Source organism: Chiroxiphia lanceolata, chromosome 1, assembly GCF_009829145.1.
Source record: "Chiroxiphia lanceolata isolate bChiLan1 chromosome 1, bChiLan1.pri, whole genome shotgun sequence".
In the NCBI taxonomy this organism is placed as follows: Eukaryota; Metazoa; Chordata; class Aves; order Passeriformes; family Pipridae; genus Chiroxiphia; species Chiroxiphia lanceolata.
Window position 1 is genome coordinate 140,779,136 of NC_045637.1, and position 27,869 is coordinate 140,807,004.

The following is a 27,869-nucleotide window of genomic DNA, read 5'->3' on the forward strand; positions in this document are numbered from 1 at the left end:
TCTCTGCACTGTCCCAGTGCAAGTAGCTTTTAAAATATGTATAAAATACTATTTCTATAGGCACTAACAAGTGGCCAACAGCTTTGAGGTAACCTTTTTGAGTTGTAACATCAGATGAATTAGCCACACAGGTAAATCAATATTCAAAAATAACATCCTATATAAAATGTGGGCAATGCAAGGCTTAACGCAACCTCCTATTAAAAAAGCCTTTTTTGTGCTACTGCATAAAGGAAGAAAGTCTTTAAAGTCCTTCCTAAGAGACAGAACATATATACATAAGAGATTTTTAGACACTTTTGCTATGGATTTAAAATACATTTAAATTAGCAGATCTACATGCTCTCTTAACACCTCTCATGCAGTGTTTGTGAACTTTAAAAGCTTTCCATTTTTTTTGAAGGCACAATCTTTCAAGTTATAAGCTATTCATTTCTTATTAAGGTCAACAAAATTAATAGGTCTTAAGCAGATCAAAACATTTTCATATCAAGAAAACTGACAGAAAGAGAGCTAGACATAAAGCATCTGTAATTACTAATAACTTTTTCCGCCTTTACAGCTGAAATCACACACAGACTTTTCCCACTCTGGCACTAAGAGAACTTAAGAATGAGGTTTACGTAGATAAATCTATGGGCTCAAGATGGTGTCTGGCCTCTGCAACCACACAAATCGCTATTAAATTTAAGAGACATTGTTCAATACATCATCAAAGACTGTGTTTCAGCTTCTATATGCCTCTGCTACTTTCAGCAACCAAACATGTCAGCTTTCAAGTAGGCATTATCTAGAAACCATGCTGCCCTGAGAGAATGCAACGGAGAAGAATGCAAATCTGGTGGTTATCTTTTTTGGTTTTGGTTTTGTCCAGTCATTCTGTTCCATAGAGGACACAATCCCCTAAGACTTGCAAAGCAAGGCTGCAGTGATGCAGCCACTTGGGGGAACTAATTGTTCAGATAATAGCTGAAGGGAGGTGATAGAAGCACTGGTCATAAACTCGTAATTCATAACCCTCCAATAGCGTTGCAAATATAAATTAGGTACTTTAGAAGGTGGGGATAAACACTTGTAATTGGATTTTTAAAAATTATTTCCCGGGAGAGTTGCCAGTTGAAATTTCTTTTAGTGAGCTTCAGGAAAGATATGGACCTAAACAGTAATTCATCCACTGTAAAGTCAATGTCAGTATAAAGTCACTTCTAAAGGGTGTGTTGATCAAATCAACCTGGACGGTATCTCGATATGCCTAATGTAAGTGGTAATTAATAGACTTATTTTTTCTTAAGTGCAGGAAACAATAATGACCAAGTCTGCTAAAAAAATGACGGCAGAATTCTTTAGAAACTATGCAGCACGAAAAGGTCAAGTAGAAACATTTTATGAATAAATCATAAAATATTTTCTGATTAGATTTTTGCTCTCCTTTCAAAGAAGAGAACCTATCTATGTCTCTACCCTCCTTAGGACAGAAAACACATATGTCTGATTGCAGTAAGGAAATTATGCTTCTTACCTCCCAAATTAATTTTTTTGCAAATACTGATGTGCAATTAGAGAGCACAACAGAAGAGCAGAAGTGTTATTCCTTCCACAGAGTACCACTTTTTGGTTTTTGGTGAAAATCAGAGTACTTCTTTCTAAAGAAAGACTGTATGCAAGAGAAAACAATTCATTTGCCACTTTGGCTCAACAGAGCAAATATATTTTACCTGAGGGATTAAAAACCCATAGTAGAAACCTCAGAAAGTGCTCTCTTATTCAAGATAAGCAGAGGATCAGAAGACTGTCTGGCTTGGTTTGGCCTATTTTGAGTCTTCTGTTATGAACTATACACAGTTTATCACTCCCCAAAGAAAGGGCCAGAACAATTGTTGAACTTCAAGGATAGTTGGTATTTCCTGAGGGATTTTGTAAATAGCTCATTTCTCTTGAAAATTACCTAAGTGGTGTAAGTTTTGAATGGGGAATCTCTGTCCAAGGTTTCTGTTTGCTCTAGCTGTGCCCCCTTTTCTTTCTTCATGACCCAGATGTCTTCAGAAAAAGACTCTCCAGCTCTGGCTGAGGTATGCAAAACATTGCCACCTGTAGTTAATTCCACTGAAGATTAAAACAAAAATAAAGATTAGAGAATCTCTACAGTACTTCAAATAGGTACGTATATTTTTTTCAAATACAGACATGGTCCTGTATAGCACAGGAAAACTAAAACATCTTCTCAAATATATCTCCTGGCTAGGCAGACATTAGTTTTCAGAACATATAAAATTATCACTTGCTGCTGAACCCAAACATAGCTAAGTCTTACTGACAGTAGTATGTAGCAGAAAACAATTTAAATTACAGTATCTGACTGGTTTTCCTCCCCCTGTGCATAATTACAATTATTTGCAAAGCTTATTGGCATTGCTAAGCTTGCTAGTCACTTTGCTGTTTAAAGGCAGCACTGGTTCTCTAAACAAAGTAGTAGATGTGCTGTAAAGGAACTACCGAATGTACTGCTGAGAGGTGATACTGTATCAGCAAACACTGGCAACGGTGGCAGCATACGAGGGAATGGAAACAGGAACGCAGTCAACAGGAATGTAGGCCGAAGATTATATCCTTAGCTTGATGTGTCCCGAAATATCAGTCCATTTCTAATTAAATTCACGTGTGTCCGGCGGGTGCTGGCAGACAAAGGAGCCCCTCGGTGCCGAGTCCAGCAGGGGGAGTTGGGCGCCCACGGCCGCAGCCTCCGGCCACCGCCGCGCCAGGCGAGTCCTGCGCCGCCGGGAAGCCACTCCCGGGCACCTCCTGTTCCCCAAGCGCCAGCTCAGTTTGGATCCGCAACTCGCGGCGACTACCCTACGGTACTTTTCAAACAACAGACAGGCTAAACTATTTCTCTAATGGTTTTGTAACGCTAAATATGGCTCGTCCTGAAAAATCCACGAAGTCATGGAATCTTGTACAGCACCGCACACAACCTCCGAACAACTCTGTGATGAGTTCGGTTAGTATTTCAAAGCATTCCACCTCTGCAAACTTTTCAGTCAATTCAATGTTTTGTATAACTGGAGAACATCCTGAAGCAAAGCAGTTGAGCTTGCCTGTTTGAAAGTAATTACTCCTATTAGACTATTCAGTATTTTCTATAACTGCAGTACAATTACTGTGCAGGAGATTTAAAAAAAAAATCCTTTAGTGATTTTGTGTTAATCTAGTTGATGTCCTAAATGGTATGTCCATGTTACTAGAAGCACCAGTATTTATAATAGATGTTCTTCTTTTGGCAGACACATGAAAACAAAGTACTGTTACCAACATACTTTCCCATCCCAAGGAATACCCCGGAATCTTTGTGAAACTTTCTCGCTTTCAGCACTGCTCAGCTCATCACACAAACCATCTGCATAAATAAAGATGTAAGCATCTGCTGTATGGCAAATGGTCTCAGGGGCAGATGTTTTTATCCTTGCATTCATGTCACTGGCTTGGATACATTATTTGAACAGATGTACACAATCTGAAAGTGTCGTGTCCCACAGTGAAATGTCTCCAACTGCTTTCTATCAAAGTACATAAATGCTATTTGCACCTGCATTTATGTTAATGATATAAAGGCAGCAGGGGTTCCAGCAACGTGAGAGCTGATGCTAAGAAACACATTTACATGGCTAATTGAAGTTTGAGATCTCTCAGCACCAAATGACCATACTAACATGGATACAAAATGACTGAACTATACATTAACTTTAAAAAAAAGCCTATGGATTTAAAAAAAAATTAAAATAAACATACTCAAGGAGAAAAACTATTACTTCAGCTAGTGATGATATCCTTCTCCAATGTATACTTAAAAAAGACAGAAAGTATTAAATAAATTCCTAGGTAAATCAGGATAGCCTTATATTTTGCAAAATATTTGTATAGGATACACAATTATTTCATGTCAGAGTCATTTAAAAAAAATTTCATAAATCTGACAAGGCCAAAGGTTTTTCAGTTCACTGAGGCACACTGGTATTTTATGTCATTATTGAGCATTGTAAAAAAACCCCATCACTTGCTCTGGTAAATATTTAACATGAGTGTGAATGACAGAATATGATGCTTCAATGATAATTTCATAATTCCTAGGAAAAAATAAAATCTGAGAAGTTAGATATTTATCATTATTCAGAAAAGTGCATCTATTTGAACACAGAGTTATGACTGCTTGTTATATAAGAGATAATCACCTTTCTTATAAAATATTTTAAATTGAGAAAACTACAGATGTCCTGAAGGAGTACAGATCCAATTACAGAACTCCTGCTATTACATGACAAATTGCAGCAGTGAAGGGTTTATGCTGTCACTCAAAGAACTTGCACTAATCATTACTTCCATACTTCACTGAAAAATAACAAGCACTTTTGAAGTATGGAAACACTGACAAAAATGCTATAATGAATGTAACTGATGGATAGGTTCTACTGTGAATATCATTTATTTTCAAACCTTTTATTTGTAAGGAATGCAGCAATGTTAGACATGTACATAAACCATTACAAATTGCTAATAGCCTCCATATTTTCAAAGTGCCAAATTTAAGAAACAAGTGGTGTTTGATACAAAGACAAAAAAGTATGAGAGTAACAGAGTCAAAAAATACAGATACTAATATATTTGTAGAATATCATCGTTTCACGCTGATATAGTTCCTGGTCATGATCTAGTTATGACTTCTAAAATGAACACTCACTTCCAAAGTCTACCATTCACTCCTGGTGCAAGTTGATAACACTGGATAATACTGACTGGAATGGATTTTGGTTTAGGGGAAAACAAAAAGCCTTTGAAAAAACCTCAAAGCAAATGATTAATCAGTTTCAAGTTTGCAAACAGTTTCACAGTCTATATTCTCCTCCTATTATTCAGAAATGGCTTTAACATAAGACTGTAACCAGGGTCAAATTCCTGTTACTTAAAGGAAAAATTAAATTAAGGCTTTTAAGTGTTCAAATTAAGTACTTCAGTCACAAGCATACAGATGTAGAGCACATTGAGGGGTGGACAGCTTTACTCAAGAGTAAGTACTATCTCCCTTGAAAGAACAGTCCCATTAGACACAGAACTCATCAACTAACATCAATTTGCATGACATGCTTCAGGAACCACTTCCTCAGAATTATTACAGCATCGTAAAAATACTCAGTCTTCACAAAACAGGTAAAGTATAAACTTACATGACACTAAAAGCTCGAGGCTTCAAGTTAAGTAATATATAGTGCTTTTCTTAATTAACATAAGTACTAACAATGGAAACTTAACTGACAACCAGCAATGGTTCTGAAAGATCCATTAGAGCAGATGTCGTATCCATCAAACATTCACTCACATTTAAGAAGCATCATTAAAAATGACACTCATGTTAAAAATCATATTTAAATGTCAGCATTGTGACAGATCAAAAGGGAAAGGAAACTGAAGTTACAGCTACACATTTAGAGGCTTGGGAATACACAGTTCAGCACTAAGATCCTTACTAATAATGGAAGGAAAAAAATCAAGACACTAACCCTACTGAAAACTATATAAAACAAAAGTCGACTTTTGAAGAGATAAAACATGGAACAAAGTGTTAAACACAAAAAATGTTAGTAAGGATAGGAGTGCTGGAGAAAAGGCATTCAAAATAAAAAAAAAAAAAGGTCTAAGTTAATGTTTATTTTCTTGTTTCTCCTAGTCTTGTAGCACAATTTTGAGATAGATTTGACCCCATATTATATGGGGATCAAATATAGCAATGATTTTCAAATATAGAATTTTAAAAAATGTAACAAAACCTGAACACAATTCTGCTGAATCAAACAAGAAGCTTTTCAAGTTTCACCTACAGGTGGTAACAGTAATTAGCAATGCCCTAAAGAAGAAAACAATTCTAGATATTGCAATTGTTTAAAGTGATAAATGCTGCAATATAACGGCTTTTTTTTTAAAACCATACTACAGTAGAATAGTAGACAAGAATCATACAGCAATTACTAAGGATGAAATTTCTTCCACGTTTTGAATCACAAGCATTTAATTTCCAAAAGAAGTATAGAAAGCATACTGTACCTGCAGAAATTGTTAACGGATTCTGCATTATATCCTTTAATGGTTACAGCAATGTTCCTGGAAAGAAATACAGATACTTAGAGGCTCTGATAATTTTTTCAGAAACTAACAAAAAAACTAATAGGACGATGGCAACAGTTTCCAGACTTGTATTTCAGAATGGGTATCAGTATGTCCATACCTCATGCAAAATCACCACCAGAGCTTTAAACCAAGCGTTTCTTTCGGCCCTTATATGCACTCTTCATATTTCAGTACTGTGCACTACTAACTTAGGCTTCTTGTAATTAAAACCCCCTGTTAAAGCCAGGAAAGAGGGAATGTAATGAATTCCAATGGGACAAGGCATTCTTAAGAATCACAGACAATGTACGGTCATTTTCCTTTAAACACCTGTTGGACCTGTTGGGGAGGCTCCCAGAGGAGAACCACTAAGTTGATCACAGGGCCGGAACACCTCTCCTACGAAGACAGGCTGAGAGAGCTGGGGAACTGAAGAAAAGAAGGTTCCAGAGAGACCTTAGAGCACCTTCCAGTACCTAAAGGCAGCCTGCAGGAAAGCTGGAGAGGGACTTTTTACAAGGGCACATACAGATAGGACAAGGGGTAATGGCTTTAAAGTGAAAGACGGTAGGTTTAGATTAGATATTAGGAAGAAATTTTTTACTATAAAGGTGGTGAGGCACTGGAACAGGTTTCCCAGGGAAGCTGTGAATGCCCCATCCCTGGAAGCATTTAAGGCCAAGCTGGAGACAGCTTTGAACAGCCTGGTCTAGTGGAAGGTGTCCCTGACCATGGCAGGAGGTTTGGAACTAAATGGCCCTTAAGGTCCCTTCCAACCCAAACCTTTCTGTGATTCTTTGTGACTGCATGGATCCCACAGAACTGACTGATCAGCAGAATCTTCTGTGAATACTACAGTGAAGATATTAAGTTGTTCTTGTGAACCAAATATTACACTGTCATCCTGCATGAATCTGATGTTGGTACTTAGAACAAGATCTGATGCACTACATTTGACAAAATGGCATTACACCAAATGGCCACCCATGGTTAACTTAAGAATTAGCTATTTCTCTCCAGTGCAGTCAAGTGTGTTCTTCAAGCTTTGGTGAAGTGTGATTCAACAGTCAAGTAACAAAGACATAGTATAATATAGTGAAAATATAAAACTGTGTTATTATCCACTTAGATTTTCTTTTTCATAAAACAGTCTAGCTTTTGGAATGGCTGCATAATAGTTTGGGGTTCAACTGACCACGACTAACATGTAAGAAGTCACAAAGGGTATAAAGCTCTTGTTCTTCTGATGCAGTTGGAGGCTTTGGGAAGGTAACAGATATGTCTATTGACTAACATAACAACTTCTTGGGGGTTTACCCAGATCCAGGCTTTCATACCAGTGCACATCTACAACACTCCCACAAACAAATCCAGCTGCACAGATGTGGAGATTGCTTACTTTCCCAGTCAATTTAATAGCCAAGAGAATCTTATATAAAGAACATGCCAAACATGCACTCAAGACCCACACAAAGTACCAAAAATTGGTCTTGGTTAAATACAGAAATAGTTAGGCTGAATTCTGATGCGCTTCCCAAACAAAATAAGTCTTGAATATATTTCTGTACCATCATGCAATTGACTCTCGAACAGCCAGGGTGAGGTGCTGGGAAGGAGATGGTTCTGTAGGTAGCAGTGAAGTAAAAAAGAGGCAAAGCCAATTCCATCTTCAGGAGTTCAACACCAAAGCATAAAAGAACATTAAGTGTGGCTGCTGTGAGGAGACCTCTCAGTGAAGCTCTTTGGTACCTGTACCTACTCTGCTGAGCCATACGTAATAAGCAGCTCTGGTACATCAACCAGCACCTCCTGGCAGAGGTTTGCTGATGAGTACCAGCAGGTCCCAGGCTCCCCCAAAGAGCCTCTATCCGTGGTACTTAACCAGCCAACCCCTGAGCTGTCAGACCCAGCACACAAATACGTCAGGTCACCCAAATGTAGCTTAACACCATGGGAACATACAGACAACTCCCTCAACATACAAGAATGGAACAGACCACTTTGATGTAATTTTGGAATGGCAAAACACTTCTAGAAACTAGTGTTGGGTTACAACTTCTGTGTCACCTACACTGTAACGCATCCTTTTTTAAGACTGTATTGATCAATAACATCTCTTAAGAGAATCAAAGTCAAAGTTTTCCTTCCGCTTTAGTATTTCCAGCACTTCAAAATGTACTGAAGTGGTTAAAGAAACACATAATCTTGTAAAAACAATGTAAGAAATGATGTTCAAATGAAGATTCTCAAAATTATTATTCTGAAGTCATACTTTTTAGGTTTTCATGGTCCTTCCCTGTGTATGGGAGGATTGTATTATGTAAGAGTGCCCCACCTGTTTTACAGTCTTACACTCAGAACAAATTTTAGGTCACCAACAAATAATTCAAGATATCCAGCTGCTTTTACTGAATACTGAGGAGGCAAACGTTCTTACAGTTTTCCCTGGTTATATTTGAGTCCAATACTGGCTCTTTCCAAATACTGGAGATGACATTGATTATTTCTATCTTATATTCTCATAAATTCTTCTCCACCTGAGAGTCTATCCCAATGACAAAACTTTTAAAATTCTATATAATCTTAAAATTTGTTTTATTTAATTTGTAACCCTAGCATAGGACAGTAAGTAAAATCATTCAAGCCACGATACTCCAGAACTCAAAACAGTTCTCTGGAAATCTGCTGCTGACTACTCAGAGATGAAAAGAAATCTATTACAAGAATTTCAAGTGAAGTGGAGTTGAACAGAATTAGAAAGTAAAATCTATCTTAATGACATAAAATAAGCTCCATCATGCCTATACTATTCTTTATGTTATCACAGAATGAAAGGATAAATTAATTTTCAATCAGAAGAGGCAAAAATAGTAAATAAACTGGAAAAAAAATCCTACACTGTAACTTGGTCTCTAACAACCAAAGAAAGCAGAGCATATACATGTAATAATTTAAAAGCAATTTTCACAGGACGATACTCACAGGTCTTTTATATGAAACAGGTGCCCTGATAGACACACTGAATCTGAATATCAGTTGAACCCAATTAACCTAATTTGATGCTTGTCCATACTAAAACATTTATCTTACGTGTTACACAAAATCCTTTAGGATATTACACAGAAAGTGATAAATAGGCTGTAAAGGTTATGACATTAATTTTACTGTCATTCTCATGCTTTAAGCAGACATCAAAACTAAAAACCTCATCCTCTGGGGAAGAAGAACTATCTGAAAGTAATTATAGGACTTATTATCATAACAGTATTAAACTAAACCACTATGACCCTAACCGAATTTATTTTTGGTACCTTTTGTTAAAAGAACAAAGCTTCTCAATGACAACTGCGCCTTCTAACGCAGTGAACATTAGTTCCGGTATCGGAAGAAAGCATTAAATCAAATCTTTTAATTTCATACTAAGCTTAATTATGAATTTTAATTTAAAACTAAGCATGCAAAGAAGCGTTAGTCAAATATTATGTAATTTAATTTCTGAAGGAAAACACTCAGCTAAAAGGAAAAATTAAATACTTAGAACAGTTAAGAAAAGACATTCTCCTGACAGAAGCCCATGAAATGCCCATTTGTGTTTCAAAAGCAAATTTATTCACTTCATTTTTCACACCTGTTCTTTCACATACTGTGCCACCTTGTAAATGAGTGCCATGCAAATATTATTTTCCTTAATTTAGAAACTTTTCAACTGAAACCAGGTTTCCCTAGAAGCATGAAAGTATTGAATCAACATAGCTTCCAGGAAAGTTAGCAAAATTCATTGGTGTATAAAGGCCAAGTTAGACTTGAAATAAAAGATTAACACACTGAAGCTACATGAAAATACCGAGGAAGATAAAAATGACAGACACAAAGACTGACTAGTGTAACACACAAAAGCATTTGTTCAAGCAAGTATATTTGCCAAAAGCCTGCAGTGCTTGGCTACTTTATAAAATCAAGCACAAGGCATTAAGCCAATTTGTTTAAAAAATGAAAACCCCTCCAAAATCCCAAGCCCAAATAACCAAGCAATAGCTTATTTGCACTTCCAAAAACCTGCAAAAATATTCTGCATTTCAGTATCCTCATCTTCAGTCTCAAATGCCTGATTTATTCAAACTTCTCTATTTTACGTTGTATTTTTACACCAGGATTTCATCCTGTGTCAGTAGATCCTTGTCTTCCTGTTCTACACCCAAAGAGATATGGATGTAGTCACAAAGAACGGCTTTCTTACAAGTGAAATGATAGAGTGCTTATGATTCCATACTTAGATAATTAACCAGGGGGAAACGTGTGTCCATGGCAGAATTCTTTTGGCTGAGCCCATCAGATGACTTCAGCAGAACCACAAAAAGAAACAGAACAGCACAAACCCAGCAGACCCTAAAACTCAGGCTATTTTTAAACTTTCGGTCATCCTGTGAGATGGACCAGTCTGAGTGCATTTCCTGAAGTTCAAGCCTTGCATGCACTGAATGCCACAGTGGCAATCCTGGACAAAAATGCTTCCCTTCATACTCTGTTGGGTGAAGTGGGGAAGCGTTGGCTGGCATGCCTACCCCATGCCCATCTGTCAGAGTGGAACTGTGCCTACACGACAGGTTCTATGCTACTTTCAGTAACATGTTGCTGAGAATAAAAGCTTATTTATGAAACAACATAGGGCAACTTCAACGCTCAGCTTAAAATAGCAAGCAAATGAAAAATGATTGCTTTTCTTGAGATTAGCCTTTCAAAATCAACTTCTAAGGTTTTTCAATTGTATGAATAAAAACTAGCACATACACTGCAAGAAATGAGGCTTTTCCACACATTTTCTACTATTGCATCCAGCCCAGTATACAGTCTCAGTAATTCCTATTTTACAGCTATAACTATCTCCAAGAGAGCAAATTCAAGGACCTGTGAAAAAATGTATAGAAGTGAAATTTCTCAAAAGGATGCTGGGAGAAGAGAAGGCTAAAGAAGGAGCAATATTGATTCTTCATTCTATGAAATGTATGTGTATTAAACAAATTGCAGTTGAACAGTTTTTACAACTATAAATAACTCCAACTATTTTCCACTTAAGAAAACAACTTCTTTCTGGAAAACTAAAAAAGAGCAAGGAACAGCACAGCCACTATTATGCCTAATATAAGACAGTGCAGTAAATGCCAAAAACTATCATATTTTTTTCCAAATTTCCAATTTAAAAGGAAATATTATCATTTTATGTTTTCCTTAGTAAATATCTTTTCAGTAGTGGTGCTTTAAATGCCACAAACTGGAGACCTGCATAAGTTCCACATCTGTATTAGACATCTTTGCCATTACTCTGCATTAAAAGGTCAAAGTTTCTGATTTAAAATACAGTCTTGTATATTACTGTTGTGAAAGTAACTGTGAAATGATGAATCAATATAAATTGCTACATTTTGTTCTTGATTCTGAGGGCAGCTAGAAACAATAGTTCTGGAAAATACAAACTAATTTCATTTTTATTACATACTACATAAAATCTATGCTGTCCATAGTTCTTACAATTTCAAATTAACTTAGTGTTTTTTAAAAAAAAAACTTAGAAACAAAAACATCTAGCTTTCTTATTTGGTAATGACTAATCTAGAATTTACTTTAAAATTCGAACTGTGCAATTCGTTCTACTCCTGTTCCCCTGCCACGCTGTCCTGGTCCTTAATCAAGCATTAATTTATTGCTTGGGTCCAAATTGGTTTGAAGCTCTGCTGGGATTCTCGACAATGCAGTTTCACAAGACACAATCTATGTACCTTACACTTCTGTAAGGAATATGTTATGTCATTTTAGTGGAATTGCAGTACACCATTATGGTTTTCAGTTTGCAATGTCTGATTAAATTGGGAGACTTTTTGAATTTTGTTCATAATTAATTACTGCTTTAGTCTAATAAGAACAGACTACATAATATATCTTCCATTATGTATCTGCTGCAGTACATTAGCTTTCTTTCAGAAGACAAACAGATATCATTCAGATAAACAATATCACAAATACTAAACAGCAATTTCAGTGGAGTTAAAATAAAACTTCATAGAAGCAGACAAACATCTACAATTGCGTACACAGCTACTCACACAATCACTCAGGTTGGCAGGGACTGCCCAAGGTCATCCTGTCCAAGCTCCCTGCTCAAAACAGGGTCAACGCTGGGCTTACAGCTTTGTCCAGATGGGTCTTGAAAACCTTAACAATTGCCTTTCAGAAATCAAATTATATTTGATTATATTTTCAGGATAGCCTGAAAAATCACAGAAAAACTAGGTCTACATACATAGGACAGATTGCTCCAATCCCTGTTGCAACGCTCCTACGGATTAGCTAATCCTTCAGATTAGCTAAACCCCCCATGTTTCATGTTATGCTGAAGGATTAAAGAGGATTTCAAAGACTTGCAGAGAACAAAGACATTTTGTAATAAATTGCCATATATACCTTTTATTTACCTGTTCTTGCGCTACAGAAAAACAGGTTATTTCAAAGAGTAGGATGAGGTTAATGTACAATGGCACCAACCAAATAATTAAAGATGACTAAAGGAAAGACTGAAAAAAACAAAACACATTACATGTATATTACTTGGGTTTTTTCATCTTCCTCAACTTTGACATTTGAGGAATAAGCTAGTACATGTAGTGTAACAACAACTTCCAGTGAAAATCTTAGGATTCTGTTAATTAGTAATTTAGACTACAGAAATAACCAGTCAGGACTGCAATGCTGAAAAGAGAGCAAGTTTTGTTTTCTTAATTTGGTAGTCCTAACACATTTTGGAGATACTTGATACCTCAGAACTTAATCACACGTAGTCAGATAACACAGCCATTAGTAATTTAATGATTAAGACACCTGTAACAATTTGACTGATTTAAGTTTGAAACGTAGCACTGAATTCTTTACAGAATCACAGCAGGCCCTTAAATTCTGGAAAGACTAACCAACAATCAATCAATCGCTTCTTCTATTTTGACTAAAATATTTCAGGTTATTCGAGCCTAACCTGAATCCCTCTGATAAAACTTCCTGTGCCATTCAGGAAGGATTTTGTACAGGGTTTCATGATTTTCATATAGCCTGGGTATGTTGTTAATGTTCTACTTAGAAGAAAGGTAACCAACAGCTGACAAAAGGCAAAAAAACACTCCGAGTTTTGCAAGGTGAATTGCTTTTGCAATTCTGACTAAAATAATGGAATTATTTATGATTTTACACCTGCAAACTTGAGCATAGTGCCAAATTTTGCCATGGTACCAAATAAGTAAAGTGAGCATCATCTAAAGCTGTTTCTATAAAAATTTTCATTACAGAGTTTCTTAAAAGGTCATCAAGAAAGCTACACTGTGACATTTATAAAGTTTGTGCAAATATCCTCCATAATTTATAAAATGCAGTGTATATTTTGTAACTTCAATGTATCTTATTCAATGTACTTTTCTCTATGGGCCTCCAGATCCAAGAAAACATGCATTCAAGAACTGAAAAATAAAAATTTAAAAAAAAATAAAACAATTATACTATCACTATGACTACGCCTGATGAAGCAATACATGAGCTAGGCCAAGATGGTATGTATTTCCAAGATGTTAAAATCCAAATTGCCTACCAAGTAACAACTTTCTCTTAAAAGTTCCCCTCAAAAGGACTCATCTGTAACACACACACACACAAGCTTCAAAGACAGAAGTTAAAGAAACAAAGAACAGAAGAATGGTATTGGTGCCAAAAAACTCCAAACACTGCCACATGCCTAAGTATTCAAAGCATACTAAATTCTAAGGCCTAACTTCTCTCTACCAAAAAAGCTCTTAATGTGAATTATACACTGAAATATTTAGTTACTTATATTGAAGGAAAACGCCTATTTTCTGCATTTGAACTCAAAATAACCTCTAAATGAAGAAGTAGAATTCATTTGAGCATGTGTAACTGTTGTGAGGCACAGCTGGTCCTCGCAGAGATCCCTGTAGTAAAAACTATACCAGGTAACTGATCAGATGTTGTAGTAAGAACTGCTCTGACTGGTTTGGTGCTGCATGGATTCTGCCTGGAAACTTTGCCTCTAATGCTGATAGCCCAGACTGTTTCACAGCTAAGGACATCTTTTTTCTGGATAGTTTAGTGCCCAGTACACTTCAAGAACACGTACGCTTTTAAAACCATAGAAGTAAATAGTTGGATTTTTTTTAATGATGTTGAACATTAAAAACATTGCCCAACTACAAATTATATCCTATGTTTCCCAAACATGATCCTACTCACGAGAAAGGAATATGTATTTAACAGGTCACACCTAAAAAACCCATAAAAATCTAATGACTGGCATAAGCAACTTCAATGTTATATTGAAGTCAATCTTATATTGACTTCCACCTTTACTGTCTCCTAAGCATATAATAAACTATTCTACACTGGAAGAATCATCAAAGAGTAAGTTTACAAATTAGAACATAATCTCACTGAAGCACCCTCATAAAACTCAGAGTTCCAAATTTAGCACAGAAATTAAAAAGTCACATTTTATATAAGTTCTCTCATAGTAGGTGCCTTAGGTGTTAAAGAATACTGCATAAATTTTATACTTGTTAGATAGAAAGAATTCCCGACACACAACTGACACAGTCAAAATTATCTTGCACGACTAAGGGCAGTTCAACTCCCACGGCTGAAGAAGTGAACTACAGCTGTAGAGCCCTTGTGAGAGCTGCAGCAAGAGAAGTGACAGCCCAGTTGTGCGCTGAGCACACCCAGCAGAGGCAGCAGCTGCCCTCCCTGTTGCTGCTGTGTCCAGACTATTTCATACAGACCACGGCAGAGAAGTTCAGCTGTTGGTCAGCATTCTTTGCTCGGTCATATCCCTCTCATTTTCTGGGAAAGGACTGTCACCACTTCAACGGATTCTCCTGTATGGAATGCCCCAATTCCCTGGTTGGGAGCTCCCGGAGGTCTGACCCAACAGACAAAGCAACTGGTTGGTGGAAGTGACCAATATATTGCTTATTTTAAGAACAATCAGGACATAACAGAGTATATTTTCTACTCAATCTGATATAAACACATTTTTTAATACTAATAGTAAAATTTAGTAGACAAAAGTATTCCATAGGCTTATCTAGTTTCGGTGATGATGGATTACCATCAAGAAGCACACAAAACATCAGCAGTTGTTCAAACTGGTACATATATAGGACATTTACAAGATAAAGTGTATGTTCATATTCTATGATTTACTTAAATGATTCCTTTTTTTTGGGATTTATTACTATGTTTCAGCACGTTACTGATGAAACATACGTACTTATTACAAAAACCTTCACACAGTTAAACATACAAAAAAGGAATAAATCAAAGTCTAATCTGTCCTAGTCCATTGCCTTCACTCACTTAGCTTATGTTGTTCTCATTGTGCAAATAGTCCTTGCCAGTATAATTTTCATTTTTGTATCCATCACCCTGTTTGTTGTTTGAAAAACGTTAAAGGCACAGAGCTTCAAAGACTATCAGACATATTTAATGAAGTGTCCTCAAAACATGTTCACAGAGAAAAAATGTGAAATAAACATGTCAAAATTATTCCTGGACACTGTCCAGCAACCAGCTGTGGCGTGCATACTATGCTAACCCTGGGAACATTCTTCTTTCTCTATGGGCCTCCAGCTTTGTCTTCTGTTCCTACGGATATTTGTATTCCTAATGCATTCAGTTAAATCTCAAACTAAGCAAGACCAAACTGAATTAGTACTTCAAGAGAAAAACAATTAAGCATGACCAAGCTTTTAGAGCAACTAAGTTTTTTAGGTTTGACACACCTTTTCATTAATTGCCCATAAAAACCATGCTGTGGGACACCTACACTGCTTGAGTCATGTCAAGCCTTCAAATCCTAACGTTAAAGTGCTGCTCACTTAGGGTAATGAAATAACCAAACATCTATTTTTTGAATAGGGGCACTAATTCCTACACTAGGGTCAAATCCAAACTTTGCTAGTAGTGTTCTGTGTCTCTAGATTTCAGTAGAGTTTTAATTATTTAAGACACTGCTGAAGTATGCACAGAGAGAAATAAGAAAGGCAAAGGTCATCTGGAGTTGTAAATAACAAGGGACAGGAAAGGTGACAACAGTTCTGCAAGTACACTGGCAACAAAAGAAAGGCTAAGGAAAAAGTGGGCCAAATGCTTAGCAAAGAAGGGGAAAGAAGCCATGGAAAAGGTTGAAGTACTAAAATAGAATCAAAAAATATAATATTACCAACAGTAGATAAAGATGCAGTTATACAAATCCATAGGATCAGAAGGATGTATCCCTGACGGCTCAGAGAGCTGGTCAGTGTCACTACAAGGATGCACTTTATAATCTTTTTAAAGTCATGGCATCAAGGGAGATTACCAAAGACTGGAAACTGGCACATAGCACACCCATCCTCAAGAAAGGCAAGAAAGAGAATTTGGGAAACTACAGGCCAGTCAGCCTAATCTTGGTTCACAGAAAGGAGTAACCCCATGCAGCTGTACAAGGTAGGGTCTAGCTTGCCCATCCTGATCAGCATTAATTATGCAATTCTCCTTTAAATCTTCACTGGCGGCGTAATACTACTGGACTTTTCAAGGTGCACATATTATACTTTCTAAATTTGGGCACATTAGTTCCCCTTCTCCTCCAGCCTTCCAGCATTTCTCCACTGTTCCACAATTTGTTAAAACTCAAAATGAATAATTCATATGGCTTCTAAGCTTTTTTTCTTTTTTAGTATCTGTAGGTGTCAGTGCAGCAGATTTAAAAACATTTAACATTAATAGTTGCTGGTACAGTGATAATACATTTTTCCCATCACTAATGATGGAGGTGGTGAGATGTAAAAGCATCATCCAGCCTCTTTCTGAATACAGAACATAATATTTATTGAATATTTATGCCTTTTTCTGCACAGCAGAAATTTATCATCCTTGCCTGTTATTGGACTTCTATCATTACTGAGCTTTTGTATCCTTCAAGAACACCCTCTATATTTAAAGAGTTCCATTGTACTCTACTGCCCACAGATTTTTATTAATAACTTTACCTCCTTAACCACCTGTCTCCAAGCCATATAGTGCTTGCCATCATCAGCTCCTCATTCTTTAAAACTGTATTGCTAACTTCACTCCCCTTCTTACCTTGTTTTAACCAAACAAATCATGTTTCCTAAGAGAAGAATTGCTCTGGGAGTAACTAAATGAGTAAGCAGTTATCAAGTCAGTCACATTTTTATGCTCAAGTACTCTTTGCTTTTTAAGTTTGCTCTTCTTTTAAAGTAGTAGATACATGCATGCAAAATTTGTTCTTGGCTCTCAACACAAGAAGTTAGCTTGCAGTTCCTAACACATCTGCACTATTTATTCTACATGCATCAGAAAGAAAAACCTGTACAGAATTCAGCAGAATAATGTGGCTTTTATTTGACAGAAAACTGTCATGTATGTAAGTACGTATGTATATGTATACATACGTGTATATATATACACATGTGTGTGTGTGTATATATATATGAAGAAGTATTTTAGAAGCTTCAGAAACTGATCAGTGGCCAATTCATTTATCAGCACAAGCTTCCAATACCTGCAACAGGCTGAATTCTCATAATTTTCCTTTATTGAATACAAAAGGAGCTTTAAGAAACTACTCATGTTTCTAGGATCTGAATTACATTTACAAAAAGCCTCTAATATATTTTTTTCAGATAAAAAACCCTGGCACAGTAATACTCATCTTCTGAATGGTGAGAACTGTTCAAGGAGGCAGTATAGAATGTTTAATGTACAAGACCACAGAAAAGTCTATACAGTTTTGATGAGAAGCTAGTTTTCACAGAGGTCCTCTAGTAAACACTCATTAAACATGTTTTAACATATAAGTTATTTGAGTCTGCTGTCATTTTCATTACACAGCTGTGATTTGGGTTTTTTTTAAATTTATCATTTTGCTTTATCTCAAAAACTAGTGCTAAATAGCAGAAATACATAAGCCTGGACAAAGAACACAGTACCCTGAAAGATTTAGATAAGACTTTTAATATGGAAAGAACATTACCAAATGCGTTTCTGTAAAAATAAAAATCAATGCTTCCCTTGCAGCAAAGCAGAAAACCCTTCATATTATTTCTACCATATTCACTTTCTCTCTGTAAAGTCCATTCACCTTTCACTAATAGTGAAATAACGTAAGATCTGTGCTGTAAACTTTGCTGTTTTGAGATGTGTGCTGGGTGCATGCCAACAACCTGCATCATCTTTTGTATCAAACATTCATCCATCCAGCTCTACCACTTTTTTATAGAGCACTGACAGAGAGGAGTGGAGAGGAAAAATAATGGTGATAACTGCCAAAGACATTCTGCACTTTCCTTCTAAGGTATTTCTGATCTGTGTGGATTCACTTGCTGCACGCAGGCCTCATGACCTATAGCATGTAAATGTCAATGACCACGATACAAGTCGGAACTGAATTAACCTTAAAAAAGAAACATGAAATGGTGATGACAGAGAGTTCCCTTCCAACCCACAGTCCTTTGATTAATCTGAAAAATAAAAAAAGCTTTTCCAATGATGCCAGTTATTCTTTAAAGACAAATAGGTAACTCATTTTTTCAATATTTCTGGCTACATACATATATAATTTGAAAGTATTTGCAAAGCTGCCCACTGCAATAGCTGCAACACCTATAGCATTTAAAGGTCATGAAAATCCACAGACTGGAAACCAAATTCATTTTATACAGATGGAAGAATTAAGCTTTAAGGTTTTGCAATGCAAAGTTTCAGACAGGATTTTTAAAAGAAACCTCCAGTAAGTAACAAATTTAGGCAACATATATACATTTAGCAGATCACATAGACAGCATAGAACTGTTTCAGGCATCAGACCAGATGACAAGAATAGAACTCTTTCTATACAGCAGAAACACAGGTATAGTAAGGATACAGCGTATTCTGCTTCCTAACATGTTTCAAACTGTTAAATACCTTATAAGGTTCTCTGCTTTCACGACTGTTCATCTAAAACCATACAATTAAAAAGCCCTAAAAATATAGACAGAACTTTCAAAAATTCTGGGGGATACTGCATCTCAAATGTTAAAAATGTCATGATACTTCATCTTCTCTTGGCACAGAAAAAAAATGCCAATGCCTCTATCACTACATTTAATCTTTTCTTCATTTGCTGAATAATAGTCTCTGAATGTGGTAAAATGGGCAGTGAAATTTAACATTAGCAAAGGCTATCGGTATCTTTTGTTCCTGTATTTATCTGTGGATCACAGAAAATGTTTTAACTAGCCAGTAAGAGCTGCAAACAAGCTATTCCCATCACTGAAGATGCATGCTTTCTTTAAATGATCAGAAGCAACAGACACCTCGGACCTTGCTTGCACTACTGTAAACACCAATAAACTGCAGAGAGCAGGGGTGTTCAGTTTTTCTCCCTTAAAAAACTCACCGTCTATTTTATTTAGTAAAAGTCCAGTGAATAAATACAAGCTGGATGCATGCTTAGTGAACTTCGAAAAGAGATACTTTCAAAAATATGTTAACCATCTAGAAACAAAAAAATAGAACTGTTAAGCATTAGGTATACTTGGGAAAATTATCACCCTGCTACCCCAATCATCATGTTTCCTATTCTACAACAAAACAATACCACCTGAAATCCACTTACTAATAAAAACACATACACCAGTTTCAGTTATTTCAGAAAAAAAACAACAGAATTCTTTTTCTCAATGGGTATGATTCAGAACTCAAATGAGTTTGTGCAGATCACCAGGTTCAAGACAACAGCTCACTAACTAACCTATTAATGTGGTAGGGATTCTCACCTAATCTGAAATTACTGGTTCCAGTGCCAAGCCTTTAACACACAGTTACTTTTGTCAGTTGACTATTATCTAATTTTAAGATACAGAAATCATGCCCATTTCAGTTTTTAAATGAAAGATGGTAGTTTTACCCAGAATACCTGTTATTTATCCTTACAAGCACTGCTCAAACCAAGAAATTCTGAGTGGGCAGTGTAGCAGAAGAGGAATTTTTGTCTCAAGTAGCAACCATACAGTCTGAACTGTTCTATTTCTCTTTTCAGCCTGGAGAAGATCAAAGGGAGACCTCATTGAAATCTAGAGCTTCCTCACAAGGGGAAGTGGAGGGAAGGCACTGATCTCTTCTATGTGGTGATCAGTGACAGGACCCGAGGGAATGGCCTGAAGCTGTGCCAGGGGAGGTTTAGGTTGGATATCAGAAAAAGGTTCTTCACCCAGAGGGTGGTTGGTCACTGGAACAGGCTCCCTGGGGAAGGGGTCACAGCACCAAGCCTGACAGAGCTCAAGAAGTGCTTGGACAATGCTCTCGGGCTCATGGTGTGATTCCTGGGGTTGCCCTGTGCAGGATCAGGATTTGGACTTCAATGATCCTTGTGTGTCCCTTCCAACTCAGGATATTCTGTGATTCTGTGACTCTTTTTGTGCATCAGTGGTAAACAACATAACAACAACAGAGTGCTAATCAACATTTTAGCAGTACTTAAGACTCTGCTATATACAGTTCAAGTAACTCAAAAAAGCCATGGGCTCATGGAGATAAAAACTGTACTTAAAAATCTAGTCAAGAGGCACTCTGTGACTAAACAGCTAGTGAACACTGAAAGTGAGAAACCACCGCATTTAAGAACAAAGTGCCCGTAGTTCTACAAAATGTGCTATTACACTGGATGAGTGTTAAATTTGTTTACATATTACTTCTTATAGCCAGTTTTAAACTGAGGCACTTAATCTTTCCTTAGATAAGTGAAATGAACTAATTAGTATCAAACCTAGACATATTTGTGCATTTTGTCACAACAGTAATTTACACGTCTTCTCTAAAAGAGAACTTATACAACTCTGAATATAAAAATACAGTTGACTACATTATCTGAAAGCTTAAAAGCTCACCTAATTCAAATTATTCCTTATTTCTATAGCAGTTTGTTAAAAGTGAACAGTTTCTTTCGCTGCATTAAGGTTAGGTCCAATTCTTCCCTGCTTCACAGCTACATGCATTCACCTTGCCTTTAGTATAATAGAGACATCTAAGTCCAAAAGAGTTCTAAGTTAAGCCATTGGAAGATCAACTTGCACACACACAAGATCAACAGAACCAGCTTACATCCTGTAACATGATTTCTACACAAAAAGCAACAGGTAGTTCGCATAGACCCTGAAACCACAGATTTTTCACAAAAGAAAGTTCATTACCACTCAGAGTACTTCCCACTGCAAAGGTGAAATTTATAATGGAAAGTCTGGTCAGTTACATTCTAAGTACTTTATGAAGTAAATTCAAAACAGGTTACCTTTAATTACAATATAACATGTAATTCTTCTCTGTCTTCATTTGAGCAGAAGCAAAATTAAACAGGTAAAGAAAAAGTCAAGATGATCTATAAATCCTATTAGATCGAAAACAGGCTTCAATACAGTTTTCCTCTCAACTAAGTCTAAATTCATCAGTATTTCATTAATAAAAAGTCAAAAATAAGTGGTTTTAAAAAAAAGCTTTAACCAAAGCACCACCCTGCTGCAATTTGTTGCACAGGAAGCCTATCATGCTTGCAATACATTCAACACATACCCAAGTGGATGTGCTCAGGTAAACTCTCTTCATATGAAGTTTCCTACAAAATCTCAGATACTCAGAGATCACATGCAGGTCACAAAAAATGATTATTCAAATTATCAGCAGTATCTTCTTCTGTCCAGTTATACTCACTTGGCGCTTCATGGTTTTTTTCACATGATACTTTATGCCAGGACTGGACTTTTGCATGTTGAATAATATTCCACTAAGAACACCTGGATTCAAAAACAAAAATAGGCATATCTGACAGTCATGTTCCCAATTACATGATGGAGTATGCAATTAAGAACTGGGCAGCATACTGACTGCATTCCTATTATAACTAAGCCATCAAATTTGAGAATACTTCCTGAAAAGATTAAAAAGACATTTTCATTAAAATATATTCTTCCTACCCTTCACTAGCATAGCAGCACAGTTAACAACAGCCACACCAACTGCTCTAACTTCTATTTATATAGTGAAGCACAGGAATCGGTATGCATGACAATTAAACTAAGAAAAGGCTCAAACTGCTACAGTTTATTACCTGCAATCTGTTTTCTTCCAGGTATAAGTGTATAAGCATCCTGAGCTCAAAGTTACGCATTCACAAGGCTTCAGTCAATCAGTTACTGGGAAGACTTTTTCTGAGTATCAGTGCTGCAAGTTCAGTAATACAGCTGAACAAAATAGAATTACTTGCAGCCTGAGAATTTCACAAAGCAGCCAATTAAATGCACAAGGTAATAAGACTAGGATTATGACCAAAACAATTATCTGTAAAAGGATAATGAGATCACTCTTGAATGAAGCCCAAATCAAAATTTGGGCTGCTTCTTGAATTAACAGTACACAGAACCTCTCCAACTACTTCTTCTGACATAGGTAGTACCAAAAATACACCCACCAATATCAACGTATCAGCACATTACAACTCCTCACACCCTAAAAAAACCCTGCCACCACAATCTTGCATCTTTTTTGGCACTGTGAGAAAACGGCATAAAGGTCATGGAAAACAAACTTCACTCGCATTCTTACAGGTGTCTCCTCCACATGAAAGCTGAAGAGCAGCTGAGTGGTAACACACAGGACCTTTCAGTGCCCTTGCAGAACAGAACACTTCAGTTCCCACACCTCTGAAGTCAACATTTTTCAGTAGTATACAGTCACTTCTATTTAAAAACAAAATAATACCTTGGGGTTACTGTTTATATCCCAAAACTGAAAATCAGAAGAAATACAGGATAATTGAACTATGTGGGAAAGACAGACTTGAGTAAGATCCTGTCTTTCTCTTTTTTTTTTTTTTAGATATTTAAAAGAAAAAAGAATCCTGAAGGCTCAGCTAAGTAGTTCCACATTCAAACAAGCTTAAAAAGATTTGCCAATTATATGGTCAAAAGTAAGAAGCTACAGTCAAAATCTGTCTTTTTTATATCTTAACCTATTTTCCAAATGTATTAAGAAAAAATAATCTTTCATGTGAACTCATAGTCATTCAACCAAGATTCAGCAAATTCTAAACCCACACACTTGATTTGTCATCTATTTTGGCTGCTAAATCTGACTCTAAAAGAGTGATGTGTTACCTTATTATTATTTTTTAAAAGATTTCTCTTGGGATTGCACAGCAAAGGAATGAGTATGTAGCCTATCTTACACAGGAAGGAGAGATTTTTATCCTTAAAAACAGGAGGTTCGCCCACATGATCACCTGGGACAAACTTGGCCAGTGCAAGCAAGCTAGAAGGTTATAGGAGCCTGGGAATGTTTAACATCAAGAAAGTAATTACAGCCCAGCAAGATCAGAAGGAATTACACAGGAAATGTGAACAGTAACCCTTTCATGCCAAAAAAAATCACGAAAAAGTGAGCTCTCAGCTGCTAAACTATGAGGCTGTACAAACCAATTGCAAAACGCAAGGAATGGAGAAAGCACTATATATTACTAGGTTATAAATTCCCAACGATGTGATAAAGCTACACCTCCACAAAAAGAACAAAACCCCTGGTCTTTCTTCTTGCCATGTATATGCAGTATAATTAAAGCCCAGAAGAAACATGAGAAAGTTGCAAACACCACCCAAGAATGGTCAGTTGTCTCTTCCAGACTTTTTAACTTTATGCTGACCAAACAGTCTCCTCTCCAGAAGATGGTCAAACATCTTGTTCTTATTTAGTCACGGGAAACATCCTTCCAAAATATATAGTGCATTATTCAAGCAAGAATGCTAACTCTCTCAGTTACCTATTCCATGAAAATGAATGTCCCAAATTCTGAAATAAACCCCATAGCTCAGCAGAATGGGCTCAAGCTACCCTATGTATTTGTTGGTGAAGCAATTTCTGTTCTCTAGGGACATGGAGGAATTTGAGTAATCTGACTGGACTTCAATCTACTTCAAAAGCCTTCAAGTGTCATTTTGCAAAGTGAACAGTGATCATATACACATGCTCTTCACACAGAACTGGGAACCATTTTAGTAATATATGAGACTTTTCTTAAGCTCCTCACTAAGGAAAACTGCATTCCTTTATATCGACCAAGACATAATGCTGCACATAACCCCAATCAGACAAGAGATGAGCAATAAAGAAATCAAGCACTAGTGTTTTTATTAATTTATTGATGAAAAATACCATGAATATACTCTCATTAAACAAAAATAAGCTCCCCTAAAAAGTTGGTGTATATCTGATCTACCGAAAAACGAGATAGAAAGATACTTTTACAATTAAAAATCAGTAAATTATCTTATTTAAGCATCATGCTTCTTTAGTTGTTCTTAAATTACAAATCAGAACAGCATCATCACATATTGCATTGCCAAAACCAGCAGACCATACTAGCGCTTTAGCTTCTTTTCTTTCACCTTGTCACTCAGGTGTTCCCCTCTACTTTCCTTTACTAGCAAAGTCTTCCTTTTCTCAACTCTTCTGTTGGATTCTGTTTTGTTTCCTTTTTCTTGCCTTCACATCTAAGGTGGGTGAGCCTTTGCCATCATTAAAGCCGCATGCACAACCAGCTCCTGCATGACTGAAGTCTACTCAGCTACCTGCTCACTGGACTCTCTAAATAAATAAAACTGAGGGAGAAAAAAAGAAAATACAAAATCAGGACATGAGAATTTCAAGTATGGGCATGCAAACAGGGCAGTTATGGTGTGGTAAAGAAGTAACAACCAAGAAGGCCAAAAAGACATTGCTTTTATTATGGCCTGCACAAGTAACTGTAACTCCCATTCTTCAGGAGATAAAACTGAAACTAAGCAATTATAGTTTCTATTATTTTACTGAGATGGAGGCTGAAAAGAGACATGCACCATGACCTTGTTCTGGAGACAATGAGAAGGTTCCATTTTCTCCTGCACTAAACTTAATCCCACTTCTAAGGGTTGGTGACTTGCAAAAACAAACTGAACTAACTCTCCCAGTCAATACAAGTTCTTCAGAGATTAAAGTCACTTCTCCTAAATTTGTCTGTCTCCACAGCAGATTAAAGATTCAGCAGTACAATATCCATACAAGATGTCAGCCAAAAAACCCTACAATAGTAGATAAGCCACTAAATTTTTGATGGCTATAAATGCAATACAAATCCACCCAGAGCATATAACAGTGTTTGTTGATTGGTTAGAAAAATATTTCATTATTGCTCCAAGATATTCTGTCTTCAAAGGACTTGTACACGTAAAGCATAAATACTCCAGTGATACTGCTATGGCTTTTTCAGTTCAATGTGCTTTGGCTTTTTCAGTTCAATGTGCTTAAAACCACAGCCTTTTTTCAGCAAGGTGAACTGCCTCAAGTTTGTTAGAAGCCAAGAGATGGCTACAAGAACTATGCCCATGCAGACGAATTGGTGGTAACAGTAACCAGGAAGTGTTTCCTGTACCTCCCAAGTGTAGGTAACATGTCAGAAACTGAGCATTCCATTCAATACATGAATTAGTACCTGATTCATCTGCCGGACTCTGAAGCAGCACTGTGGCTCACAACAGCATGCACAGCTAACACAGGATTCCTTTGCAAATCAACAACACTTTCCACCTGACCACATCTGCTCTTTACAAAACCTCTTTAGACTTCACATCTGAAAATTAGTAGGATTTGAACTCAGCGATCCCTGTGGGATCAGGATATTCTATGATTCTAGCATACCAGTACGAGTAAGGTTTCTTAACTGAGAGGTTACTAGCATTCACCTTATTTCCAGAAAGAAATATAATAACTTTAAAAAATCGAAAGTAAAAAAGTCATATTCTAGCCTTTTCATTTTTATAATGAAAAAGTAAATTCCAAAGATACTAGCTTTGAAAATTAGTAAGCTTCTAAGTACAGTTATTTGTAATATGACTAGAATTCAACAGAAATTTAAAACTTCCTCTTTTGGGGACATCTATAGTCAGTCAACTTAGCATGTGTGTTAATATTCCCACTCAGTGTCTTCCTCACTGCAAGGAAATACACTAAACATTTTCTCCTTTCCAGTACAGAGCAGCTTTCTAAAGATAATTGCCAAACACTGAATTTCAGGTAACTTGCCTGAATCACAGGCAAGTATTGGAAAGAGAGGTCACCAAAGAAAACCTGAAACTCTTCTTTGTAAATATCCTCCAAGAAAGCAAGTACAGTTATTCTCTGTCAACCAGTACTAACTTATAAAAATAAGTTTATCTATTACCTTCCCATCATTAATAAACATTTTGGAAATGGTCTTTCCAGTGTTTCACATATGAAACGTTATAAAGAGATGATTCAAGTAAATTGTTTCCATTATTGAACAGCACACACTTTAAAACATAATTCCACTTAGACAAAAAAAGGCTTACACTGTCCAAGATTATTATATCTCCCATCCTCAAAATCCCCCGGGGTTAAATAACACCAGGATACTCAGCCTGTCCTATTCCCTGATTAAACAGGACAGTTGCAATAGTGTGTAGGTACAGTCTACTACACAAATTATACTTCTTTTTTTACTTTTTGTTTTCTAGGGTAAAGATGTTTTGCTAATTTCTAGATACTACCATCAAGACATTATTCTATTTCCTTGGCTTGCATTTTTGGTGGTCCAATTAAAGCCCATTATTCCACAACTTTTGTAATCAATATTTTGTAGTTCTTCATCTTCTTGCTTTTTTCTGAAACAAACAGCTTCCTGGAACAGAAAGAGACTTATGCAGAACAAACCAATTCTATAGTCAGGAGTTTCCATCAATGTAGTTAGCATTATTCTTAGTCTAAGGAGTGTTTCTGCTTCCCAAAAGCTACTTGGTTAAATCTTTCAAAGGTATCTGTGTTTCTCTAAGTGTAGATAAATTTTACAATTGAAAAAGGAAAATAAGTTTGCTCTACTTTAATCTTGAGCATGGAAAAGGTTTTTTGTCTCTAAATTGAAAAGAAATTTTACTTTCCAATGAACATTGACATTATATACAAGTATTTGAAGATTTTTAGATGCAGAAACACCTTCAAAAAAGTTTCAAAACTTTTACAGTGCATTAGATCAATTACACCTTAGTGCATTAGATCAATTATATCTTAATAATATCTTCCACCAGCTCTCCTCACAATACACAGATATCTTCAGAGCATGCTAGTACATAAATAGAGGTTTAATACTTGCATGAAATCACGACAAAAAAAATAAAACTAGTATTACCTTTATCTAGCCTAAATGGACTCTACAGTTAGCTTCTTTTAAGAAAAACCTCACCATGTAAAAGAAATCTCACAAATTACTTAAATGATCTAGAATAGAGTCTTTAATTACAAAATTAATAACTTAACCATTTTTCTAATACTTTTTTATGTGGTCAGGAAGTCTTTTCAACACTGCAGTAAACAAATTAATTTGAGAGCCAGGTGAAAAATACCTACAAGAAATTAAGTATATGACAAAACATAAATGATGCTAATCAAACACATCAAACTCTCACAGTTTCAGCATCTCATCTTAAGCAGAAGAAGATGCCCTAAACTGGTCAGAGGTAGAAAATCCTGCACTGGACCGGACTAACTCATCGTTTAAATAACCCTCCCAGCAACTATCGATCAAACCT

The 27,869-nt window shown here is 36.3% G+C and overlaps 1 protein-coding gene across 10 annotated transcripts in view; it reads right to left on the reverse strand.

Moving 5' to 3' along the window:
- ZNF438 (zinc finger protein 438) overlaps positions 1–27,869 on the reverse strand; it is a 48,986-nt gene that overhangs the window by 11,789 nt on the left and 9,328 nt on the right. For 6 of the 10 annotated variants that reach the window (XM_032706309.1, XM_032706254.1, XM_032706316.1 and 3 more), the window contains one exon: positions 6,091–6,147. In XM_032706309.1, coding sequence (XP_032562200.1) covers positions 6,091–6,118 — 28 coding nt within the window. In that variant the 5' untranslated portion in view covers positions 6,119–6,147. Of the gene's footprint in view, positions 1–1,945; positions 2,104–6,090; positions 6,148–27,869 lie in introns of all 10 variants that reach the window. The other 4 variants (XM_032706324.1, XM_032706289.1, XM_032706298.1 and 1 more) reach the window with 1 other exon arrangement.